General features: G+C 42.3%; 1 protein-coding gene across 1 annotated transcript in view; it reads left to right on the plus strand.

The window, feature by feature from the left end:
- Window positions 1–12,295, plus strand: part of LOC144953338 (uncharacterized) — a 168,154-nt gene that overhangs the window by 108,329 nt on the left and 47,530 nt on the right. The window contains exon 15 of the mRNA XM_078883901.1: window positions 3,011–3,264. Coding sequence (XP_078740027.1) covers window positions 3,011–3,264 — 254 coding nt within the window. The remainder of the gene's footprint in view (window positions 1–3,010; window positions 3,265–12,295) is intronic.

Raw genomic sequence — 12,295 nt, forward strand, 5'->3', positions numbered from 1 at the left:
ACAGGGCATGGTTGTATTGCCCACAGGTGCCACCGGGAAAATCCCCCAAGTTCGCCCATGGCGGGGTCAGGTAGAGGTCATAGAGGTGGGTGATGTAAAGACAGTGCGTCAACTAAGGGACAAGTGGTGACAACAAGATAGAGAGAGTTCGAGAAGGGAAGGCGAGACCAAGTGTGGGCTGAGGTTCACGCCGAGAATGAGAGAGGGGGAGGAACGAGGTTTGGGGCTGTGTTGGCTGGTTGCTGTCTCGTCGTCGTCGTTGCTATATCGTGACGCCTGGGGTCTGAAACCGCGTTAAAGGCTAAATAAAATAACCCTCTGCAGTGTGAGTCCGGAGTCATTACAATTGTAACGATTCATTATTTCACGGGCTAATATTGGGTTTGTGCGATTATTTTACATATTCATACTGAATATTGCTATTTGATGCCATTGAGATGGAACATTCATCCAATAATGGACAGCTTGATCCTAATACCATCAAGTGTTATTCAAATAATTTTAATCCCATCCTGATCCTGCACCTTCCATTTCACATATCACACCATTGGTTCGCACGTTCATAATACAATCATACATTATACATTCATACATGTTACATACAGACGTAACATTCATGCATATTACATTCAGACATGTTACATACTCACGAGCATAGTGTGATTCTTAGAGGACCACGGTGTGAAGCGAATGAGATTCGAATATCACACTTCAATGTACGGTGTTCTAATCTGTAACACTAGTTTATGATGTTATTTTATAGCGTTATAATGTATCGATCATAGCTTATATTGTTAGAGTTCACAACATTATAGTTTACTATAACACTAGATTGTAGTGTTATTTTAAAGCGTTACAATGTCTAGCTCATAGTTTAAAGGATATATTGTTAGAGTTTATAATGTTAGAGTATGCAATGTGAGTTTACAATTTGAGAGTTTGTGGACGTGACCTGTTCTCGTAGGACCCGACACGGATTTGGAAATAATTGCTATGATCATGTCTGAGCTGGGATGAGCGACTAATGTTTACTTTGTTTAATCATAATTGTGTGTAGGTTAGTGCAATCGGGGCTTGGTGAATACTACTCATGAATGAACTCATACTTCTTTCGGATAGAAATTTGAAATCGTGTTGGTAGAACAAGTCGCCTGCCTTTTCTAGACAAATTTCTTATCTTCATGTGTGTCCGTAAATATACTGCTAAAATACACATCATAGGGAAGGCTGCCTTGTTGGGGAGATTTGACCAGAGGTCTACACCCATTTCAAACCTTTTTAAACAGTCTGCCTCAGCAGCAGACCATGCTGTGCCACCTGACGGACGCTTGTATTGCGCCCGAAACGTCGTGAATTATTTTATAGCTACGTGTCTTTTACTGAAATAACCAAAGAGTATATAATATTATAAACTATGAACTACAATCTATCCATTATAACTCCGTAAAATACTATTAATTGTTATAGTGTATGATCACGTAAATGGAGGTATGGGATTATAATCGCATACAAATCATTAGAATCGCACTGTGCTCATTAGAATCACAGTGTGGTAGTACGAATGGTAAGTGAATATGCGAACACGGGGGTAGGATATGCAGGATTAGAAACGAATTACAATTATTCGAATCCCACTAGCCGGATTAGAATCACACTGTACACTGATGGATGAATGTGTCGTATCAATGGAATCGAATCGCTATATACAGCATATATATACACGTACAAAGATTATAACAATCGCACATTATAACATCTATACAATACACATGATTTAAAAAACGTATTTAAACATTTCTATTCATTTTTTTTAAAACTGAGAATGTCGTTGTCCATGTGGGGAGATGGAGCGCAGTGGATCGTATCGTCTAAGCTGCTTTTCGGAATCCGTGTGATACCCCAGTCACATCGCCTAACTCCAGTTGCAGCACATTACCCAAGCTACATCTCCCCAACAAGGCAGCCTTACCGATGCTGTGCATTATGTTTATGGGATAAAAGAGGTGTGTATTTTCCCATACGCCTTGCCCAAAAAGACTGATTGTCCGCTTAACAGCCTAGCCTGTAAACCACCATTGGTGATAGTATTGTTTGAGAGCAGCTAATAAAGTGGCTTTGGCGACTTTAATAGCTGCTGGTGGCTGGCCAAACCATGCCTCGCTGTTTGTCTCCTGAGTGATGACGGATACAAACCTGACCAAGCGGAGACCATGTACCAGATCGGATTTTGGTTACTGATGTTAGAGTGATTGTGTTGCAAGTGTGGTCACTACGCGTCTGTACGTGCTCACTCCCGAAGCTCGGCGATTTTTGGCAACGCCACGGGGCTGCATTCACTTTAAATCGAGGACAATGGAGGGCATGGGGAACGTGTTTTTCCATTTATTCAAATTAAGCGCACAATTACACACTGAGATGCACTTACATATTCATGCATGAAGCACAATGGGCATATTACACTTCGGTATGTTAATAAACATGCGGATTATACCTTCCAAAATTAACAATCGAATGCGAATATCATGAAAGACAAAGGATTGGATCCTAGGGGGGAGTTATAAGGCGGCTCAGAAACAGAGCTCAATGCCATTTCGAGAGGGAACTTGATGAGGTTGGACGCTCGACTCGTCGCTCTGCTGATCGCCCTTCAACCGCAAGACAACGCAGCCTGGCGAGCACAATTGCTGTGTCGACAGTTAGGCGACTTTGCGTCGGGAGAGTTCGTGGCGACATCGATATACCTTGAATCTCCAAGTAAGTGTCTATTTTCGCGGAACGTGTTCGTTGTCAAATTAGCGGGATTTTTTTGCGTCTCGCTTAGACGCGAGTGTCGTTCTTGTTTTAGCAGTTAACGAAATCTAAAACTCAACGCTAAACATCCTTGCGGCCGATAGCGTACTACGCTCACATGGAGCAGAGACGCTCTCCACAGCCCCACGCACACGGAGGCAAGAAGCAATTCAATTGCTCTGTGTGTGGGAAGTCCTTTTCATGGCCATCACATCTTCAGAGACACCAGATAACACACACGGGCGAGAAGCCGTTCCTGTGCTCTGTGTGTGGGAAGGCATTTGCACAGTCATCAACTCTTCATAGTCATCGGAAAACACACACTGGTGAGAAGCCATTCCGGTGCCCTGTGTGTGGGAAGACATTTGCACACTCATCACATCTTCAGAAGCACCAGAGAACACACACGGGCGTGAAGCCATTTTTGTGCTCTGTGTGTGGGAAGGCATTTTCACAGTCGTCAAATCTTAACAGGCATCAGAAGGTCCACAATGATAGAAAACTGAAATCAAAAGCTGAAATTCAAGGTGCTGCAATGATTCCTGAAGAAGTTTCTATCTTCGATCCCATGCAGTTGGATCCCGAGAGATGGCTGGATGTAATGGAGTGGCTCGAGAGTCAACCAGAGAGCTCGGGGTGACTGAAAAAATATTATGTCATGTGGTTATACCTTTTAATCCGTATCGAGTACTTTTTTGGTTATAATTTTGACCATTTTAGTTTTACAGTTTTTTTTGTTTAATTACGTGCACAGTGGTGGTTTGTAATTGTATCGGATTACTTGCCGAAGTGGTGTGATGAGCACTGGTTGTGAAAGGTTTCAATTGTAGTCGTTCAGTGTTCCTGTTGAGCTAAAGTTGGAATGCGTCTGTAGGTACATCTTTACTCAACATTTTAAACGGTTTTTTTCAAGTATATGGCTTTTTTTGATTGGTATTAATCGACTTTAGATAGCCGATTTCAGGATGTACATTGATGACGCGTTCGTTGGATATATGGCCTTGACTTCAACATAGACGCACAGTGAACAAATGTGGTGAACTAATAAGGAAATCATGGGGAATGATACTTTAACGCTTTGGTATTCCTGGAACGGAAATGGTTTGCATTGTACTGGAAATGTGTGAACATAGGACGTAATAAATATTCCCTTCGAGTTTTGACGTAAAAATGATTGCAGATGAATAAAAACGTATTTTTAACAAATGTTTGTCCGGTCTTTATTTTATAATGTTCCTAGAAAAACATGTTCAGAGAATTCTAGATTTGAAGCTTTCGTGACTGCAAGGAATCATCTTCTTAGGTTTTTCCGGTAAAGTCACGTAGGTAAAACATCAAAATGAATGAAAATAAAATACAAAATCACGACGTTTCGGAGGCAACACAAGTCTCCGTCATCAGGTGGGACCGTCACAGCCAGATTAGCTGCTAATCTTTACCGAAAAAACCTAAGAAGATGTTCAGAGAATTTCAGGTGGAGGATCTCCATCACACAAGTGTGCCCTTAACCGGCAGAATCTTGGCTGTCTACCCGATTAACACGTGTTCCTTGATAGACAAATCCTAAAAACAGACAACACACGCACGTTAGTAGCGGTTATAAGAAATCAACATCTAGCACCTTCAACTATACACATTATACATCCAACTCGTAAATGGAGCGGTATATGACAGCCTTCGCTGCTGTCGACGGGGCCAAGCAGCGAGTGTTTAACGCCATTGTTTGAGAAACCGTGTCATCACCCGGTCACAGCGCTTACCCAAACTGCATCTCCCCAACAAGGCAGCCTTCCCTATGCTGTGTATTTTAGCAGTTTATTTACGGACGCACTTGAAGATAACAATTCGTCTAGAAAAGTCAGGCGACTTGTCCTACCAACAGGATTTCAAATTTCTACCGAAATAAGTATGAGTTCATTCATGAGTAGTATTAATAAGCCCCGATAGCACTAACCTACACACAGTTATGATTAAATAAAGTAAACATTAGTCGCTCATCCCAGCTCAGACATGATCATAGCAATTATTTCCAAATCCGCGTCGGGTCCTACGAGAACAGGGCACGTCCACAAACTTTCAAATTGTAAACTCACATTGCATACTTTAACATTATAAACTCTTCTTGGTTCTTTCGGTAAAGTCACGTAGAAGGGAAGTAAAAAAATAATAAAAATAAAATAATTCTCACGACGTTTCGGCTACAACGCAAGCAGCCATCTTCAGGTGAAGAATGAAACACTGCCAAGCTTGGAGCGTATATATAAGCTGGGTTGGAGGTGAAAGAAGAGCGCCTTGACAAAATAATTTGCATATCAAGAGGAATTTAGCATATTTATGGGAAATGCGTAGGAGGTGGGCGGGGGGGTTTCAAAGTCATATTATGCCCATGCATTATGCAGGATTAGCAGCATCCAAGGTAGGGGGTAGCATTAACAAAAGGAGGGAATGTTAATAGTATGTAGAAGCAATGAAACATGTCAATGGGAGAGCGGTGAAAGGAGACCCGCAGCGGAGCAAATAATGCATTCCCTGTGGAGAACACAAGATACACAGTCAATGCCAGTGAGTGGACTGCGGTCTGAAAGTCACCGTAAACGTGAACAACAATCAGTTAAGATCCGAAATGGTTTATTACGTCCTTCCAATGATTGTTGAGCCAGAATCTATCTTCTCGGTTGAAATTGTCTCTGTGTTTGTATATGTGGATCGCCTCATGAACGAATCTCTCATGGTAGCCAGATGGCTTGCAGAGAACCTCTGTCTTGGAGAAGTCAATGTCATGTGAGCCTACTGAATTGTAACAGTGATCTGCCACGGCTGAGGTGTTTGTCCTACCGTGTTTCAGGTCTGCTTTATGTTCACGGATGCGGTCCGAGACATGTCGTTTGGTTTCTCCAATGTAACTGCTACCACAGAGGCAACTTAGTTTGTAGACGCCAGGGTACTGTATGTCTGGAACCACGTCTTTTACAGACGGGACCAGATCACGGATTTTATGTACTGTGTTGAATCGGACCTGTATCTAAGAATCACACTATGCTCGTGAGTATGAAACATGTCTGTATGTAATATGCATGAATGTAATATGTCTGTATGTAACATGTTTGCATTTAATGTGTATGTATGTAATATGGACGTGGCGAACCAAGGGTCTAATATGTGAAATGGAAGGTGCAGGATCAGGATGGGATTAAAATTATTTGAATAACACTTTGGTGTTATTAGGATCAAGCTGTCCACTATTGGATGAATGTTCCGTCTCAATGGCATCAAATAGCAATATTCAGTATGAATATGTAAAATAATCGCAAAAACTCAATGTTAGCCGGTGAAATAATGAATCATTACAATTGTAATGACTCCGGACTCAGACTGCAGAGGGTTCTTTGATTTAGCATTTAACGCCGCTTAGGACCAAGGCGTCACGATATAGCAACGACGACGACGAGACAGCAACCAGCCAACACAGCTTCAAACCTCGTTCCTCCCCCTCTCTCATTCTCGGCGTGAACCTCCGCCCACACTTGGTCTCGCCTTCCCTTCTCGAACTCTCTTTATCTTGTTGTCACCAATTGTCCCTTAGTTGACGCACTGTCTACCTGTCCCCCACTGCCCATAGAAGCACGTGTTCCCGCCGCCCCGAGTTCTTTTCATTAGCTGATTGCGCTCTGGTGGGGAAAGGTCCTCGTTCTGAATCGTTTCGCAACGTTCAGGTCCAGAATACCGAAGTATACTGGGAATCACCTGTACTTAAAAAACATGTTTATTGATAACACTAAAAACAATAATAATAAACATTAAACGACAACAAATATCAACTGCTTTTATAATTAATAGCACAATAAACGAAGGTACGGTATTTAAATCTTATTAGAAGTATTAAAATCGCACTCTACAGATATGTACGTAAATTATCTGTTCAATCGAACCGGGGGTCGGATATGTGAACTGTGGGGGGTGCAGGGCAAGAATCGCATTCAATTTTTAGAATAACAATAGGGGCGTATTAGCATTTTACTGTGCTTGAATGTATGTTATGTGAAAATGCAAATCGTTAGTCTAAAATGCGAGGGAGGGGTTAAGAGGTGCACGTTTAATCCAGTGTTAACGTTTATTTTAGCATCATATTTCAGGACACTGTTGTTGATAAGAATTCGTCTGGACATGGCACGTGCCTTCTTCTACTCGATCAACAAAAATTAGTACAATGTTGGTCATAAGGGAGAACGGATGTTAGAGTGATTATGGTCACTACGCGTCTGTACGCGTTCACTCCAGAAGCTCGGCGGTTTTTGGCAACGCCACGGGGCTGCATTCACTTTAAATCGAGGACAATGGAGGGCATGGGAAACGTGGTTTTCCAGCGCTAATCCCATTTATTCAAAATAAGCGCACAATTACACACTGAGATACCCTTACATATTCATGCATGAAGCACAATGGGCACATTTCCTGTTAATAGACATACGGATTGTACTTTCCAAAATTTGCAATCGAATGCAATTATCCTGAAAGACAAAGGATGCGATTCCTACCCTGCATCCCCCACAGATCGCATATCCGACCCTCGGTTCGATTAAACGTACATTTTATATACATATGAGCAGAGTGCGATTATAATACTTCTAATGAGATTATAATACCGTACCTCCGTTTATGATAGTATAAATTATAAAACCAGTTCATAGTTTATAGTCGTTTAATGTTCAGTGTTTTCAGTTTACGCGTTTTAAGTACAGGTGATTCCCGGTATTCTTCGGTATTCTGGACCTGAACGTTGTGAAACGATTCAGAACGAGGACCTTTCCCCACCAGAGCGCAAGCCGCTAATGATAAGAACACGGGGCGGCGGGACCACGTGCTTCCATGGGTGGTCAGGGTGGTCAGGGACATGGTTGTATTGCCCACAGGTGCCAGCGGGTACGTCCCCCAAGTTGCTCCGCCCATGGCGGGGTCAGGTAGAGGTCATAGAGGTGGGTGATGTAAAGACAGTGCATCAACTCAGGGACAAGTGGTGACAACAAGATAGAGAGAGTTCGAGAAGGGAATGCGAGACCAAGTGTGGGCGGAGGTTCACGCCGAGAATGAGAGAGGGGGAGTAACGAGGTTTGGGGCTGTGTTGGCTGGTTGCTGTCTCGTCGTCGTCGTTGCTATACCGTGACGCCTGGGGACTTAAGCCGCGTTAAAGGCTTAATAAAAGAACCCTCTGCAGTCTGAGTCCGGAGTCATTACAATTGTAACGATTCATTATTTCACGGGCTAATATTGGGTTTGTGCGATTATTTTACATATTCATACTGAATATTGCTATTTGATGCCATTGAGATGGAACATTCATCTAGCAGTGGACAGCTTGATCCTAATACCACCAAAGTGTTATTCAAACAATTTAAATCCCATCCTGATCCTGCACCTTCCGTTTCACATATCCCACCCTTGGTTCGCACGTCCATATTACATGCATACATGTTACATACAGACATATGACATACAGACATGTTACATACTCACGAGCATGGTGTGATTCTTAGAGGACCACGATGTGAAGCTAAGAATTCGAATAAGATTCGAATATCACACTTCAATGTACGGTGTTCTAATCTGTAACACTAGTTAATGATGTTATTTTATAGCGTTATAATGTATCGCACATAGCTTATATTGTTAGAGTTCACAACATTATAGTTTATTATAACACTAGTTTATAGTGTTATTTTAAAGCGTTAGAATATATAGCTCATAGTTTAAAGGTTATATTGTTAGAGTTTAAAATGTTAGAGTATACAATGTGAGTTTACAATTTGAGATTTTGTAGACGTGCCCTGTTCTCGTGGGACCCGACACGGATTTGTAAATAATTGCTATGATCATGTCTGAGCTGGGATGAGCGACGAATGTTTACTTTGTTTAATCATAACTGTGTGTAGGTTAGTGCCATCGGGGCTTAGTGAATACTACTCATGAATGAACTCATACTTCTTTCGGTAGAAATTTGAAATCGTGTTGGTAGAACAAGTCGCCTGCCTTTTCTGGACGAATTGTTATCTTCAAGTGCGTCCGTAAATATACTGCTAAAATACACAGCATAGGGAAGGCTGCCTTGTTGGGGAGATGTAGTTTGGGTAAGGCGCTGTGACCGGTTGATGACACGGATTCTGAAACAATGGAGTTAAACACTCGCTGCTTGGCCCCGTCGACAGCAGCGAAGGCTGTCATATACCGCCCCATTTACGAGTTGGCTGTATAATGTGCATAGTTGAAGGTGCTAGGTGTTGTCTTCTTCTAACAGCTACTAACATGCGTGTGATGACTGTTTTTATGATTTGTCCATTGTTGTTGTTCTTTTTTTAGGCTTTTTTACTTGAGTTCTTTCACTTGAGTGTTGCAGTTTGAGAATTCGTCATGTGACAGTCGTGTTTTTCTAAGTATTAATATAATAATATTCCGTCTTTTGCGATTCGATGACATTGAGATGAGACCTTCATCTAGCAGTGAAAATCGTGATTGTAATACGACCGTGTTGTAATTTTAAAATGTTTTATCCGATCCTTGCACGTAGACCATACATACATATGAGCAGAGTGTGATTCTAATACGACCACACCGATTCTAACGCTTCTAATGAGACTATAATACCTTACCTCCGTTTATATGGTTCTAAATTTAAACACTAGTTTATAATCGTTTAATGTTTAGTGTTTTCGTTTATAGTGTTACAGTTTACATGTTATAGAGTAGAGTGTATCCCCGGCATACTTCGGGATTAGGGAATGGTAGGTTGAAAAACGATAAACAACGGGGACCTTTCCCCTCAAGATGCTGCCGGTTAAGGGCACACTTGTGTGACGGAGATCCTACACCTGAAATTCTCTGAACATGTTTTTGCTAGGAACATTATAAATGAAGACCGGACAAAACACTTGTTAAAAATACGTTTTTATTCATCAGCAATAATTTTTACGTCAAAACTCGAAGGGAATATTTATTACGTCCTATGTTCACACATTTCCAGTACAATGCAAACCATTTCCGTTCCAGGAATACCATAGCGTTAAAGTTTCATTCCCCATGATTACCTTATTAGTTCACCACATTTGTTCACTGTGCGTCTATGTCAAGGCCATATATCCAACGAACGCGTCATCAATGTACATCCTGAAATCGTATATCTAAAGTCGATTAATACCAATCAAAAAAAGGTATATACTTGAAAAAAATCGTTTAAAATGTTGAGTAAAGATGTACCTACAGACGCATTCCAACTTTAGCTCAACAGGAACACTTAACGACTACAATCGAACCCTCTCACAACCAGTGCTCATCACACCATTTCGGCAAGTAATCCGATAACATTACAAACCACCACTGTGCACGTAATTAAACTCTCACAAAAACTGTAAAACTAAAATGGTCAAAATTACACACAAAAGTACTCGATACGGATTAAAAGGTATAACCACATGACATAATATTTTTTCAGTCACCCCGAGCTCTCGATTTGATCCTCGAGCCACTCCATTACATCCAGCCATCTCTCGGGATCCAACTGCATGGGATCGAAGGTGGAAACTTCTTCAGGACTCATTGCAGCACCTTGAATTTCAGCTTTTGATTTCAGTTTCCTATCATTGTGGACTTTCTGATGCCTGTTCATGGTTGATGAGTGTGTAAAGGCCTTCCCACACACAGGGCACAGGAATGGCTTCTCGCCCGTGTGTGTTCTATGGTGACTCTGAAGATGTGATGAGTTTGCAAATTTCTTCCCACACACAGGGCACAGGAATGGCTTCTCGCCCGTGTGTGCTCTCTGATGAATTTGAAGATGTGATGACTGTGCAAATGTCTTCCCACACACAGGGCACAAGAACGGCTTCTCGCCCGTGTGTGTTCTCTGATGGTTCTGAAGAGTTGACGAGTGTGCAAATGTCTTACCACACACAGGGCACAGGAATGGCTTCTCACCCGTGTGTGTTTTCTTATGATCTTGAAGAGTTGATGACTGTGCAAATGTCTTCCCACACACAGAGCACGGGAATGGCTTCTCACCAGTGTGTGTTCTCTGGTGACTCTGAAGATTTGACGAGTGTGCAAATGTCTTCCCACACACAGGGCACAGGAATGGTCTCTCGCCCGTGTGTGTTCTCTGATGAGTTTGAAGAGTTGACGAGTGTGCAAATGCCTTCCCACACACAGAACACAGGAACGGCTTCTCGCCCGTGTGTGTTCTTTGGTGTCTCTGAAGATGTGATGGCTGTGAAAATGACTTCTCACACACAGAGCAATTGAATTGCTTCTTGCCTCCGTGTGCGTGGGGCTGTGTAGAGCGTCTCTGCTCCATGTGAGCGTAGTAACAGCAGCGGTGTTATCGAGTAAAAAGTACGCTATCGGCCGCAAGGATGTTTAGCGTTGAGTTTTGGATTTTGTTAACTGCTAAAACAAGAACGACACTCGCGTCTAAACGAGAGGCAAAACAAATCCCGCTAATTTGACGACGAACACGTTCAAGAATTTATCTGCGAAAATAGACACTTACTTGGAGATTCACGGTATATCGATGTCTGGAACCCGTCTGAAGATGTCGCCACGAACTCTCCCGACGCAAAGTCGCCTAACTGTGTCGACTCAGCAATTGTGCTCGCCAGGCTGCGTTGTCTCGCGGTTGAAGGGCGATCAGCAGAGCGACGAGTCGAGCGTCCAACCTCATCAAGTTCCCTCTCGAAATGGCATTGAGCTCTGCTTCTAAGCCGCCTTATAACTCCCCCCCTAGGATCCAATCCTTTGTCTTTCAGGATATTTGCATTCGATTGTTAATTTTGGAAGGCACAATCCGCATGTCTATTAACATACCGAAGGGTAATGTGCCCATTGTGCTTCATGCATGCATATGTAAGTGCATCTCAGTGTGTAATTGTTCGCTATTTTGAATAAAAATTTTGTCCTCGATTTAAAGTGAATGCAGAGAAATTAGCATGTAACTTTAGAAAAGGAAGAGAGCGGCCTTCTCGACGAGGGAGTGAAACCCAATAGGTAATATTCTTTTACAGCGTTACAATGGATAGGTTGTAGTTCATAGGTTATAATATTATGTTTCACTATGATAGAGCTTAACATGTGAGAGTATACAATATCAGAGTTGATCAAACGCGACGATCAAGGGCGTCAATCGCGTGAGTGTGATCAGAGGCTTTAATCAAAGGCGTCATCCCATCACGGAACACCACCTCCCTGCGTATATCACAGCGACAGAAGCAACTACAGCAGCAACAACAGCAGCGACAACAACAGCAGCAACATCACATTTCGAGGGCGACGCAGCTACTTCCGATTCTGCTGCCCAGCTGTTTGTAGTCGGGACCTGCTCTCGCAGGACCCCAGACGTCTTTGGAAATGATTGCGATGATCATGTCTGAGCTGAGAATTAAGTCACTCAAGATTACTTTGTTTAACCATAACTTTATTTAGTTTAGTGTCATAGGGGCTCTGTGAATACTACTCATGAATGAAA

Source organism: Lampetra fluviatilis, chromosome 74 (genome assembly GCF_964198595.1).
Source record: "Lampetra fluviatilis chromosome 74, kcLamFluv1.1, whole genome shotgun sequence".
Lineage (NCBI taxonomy): Eukaryota > Metazoa > Chordata > Hyperoartia > Petromyzontiformes > Petromyzontidae > Lampetra > Lampetra fluviatilis.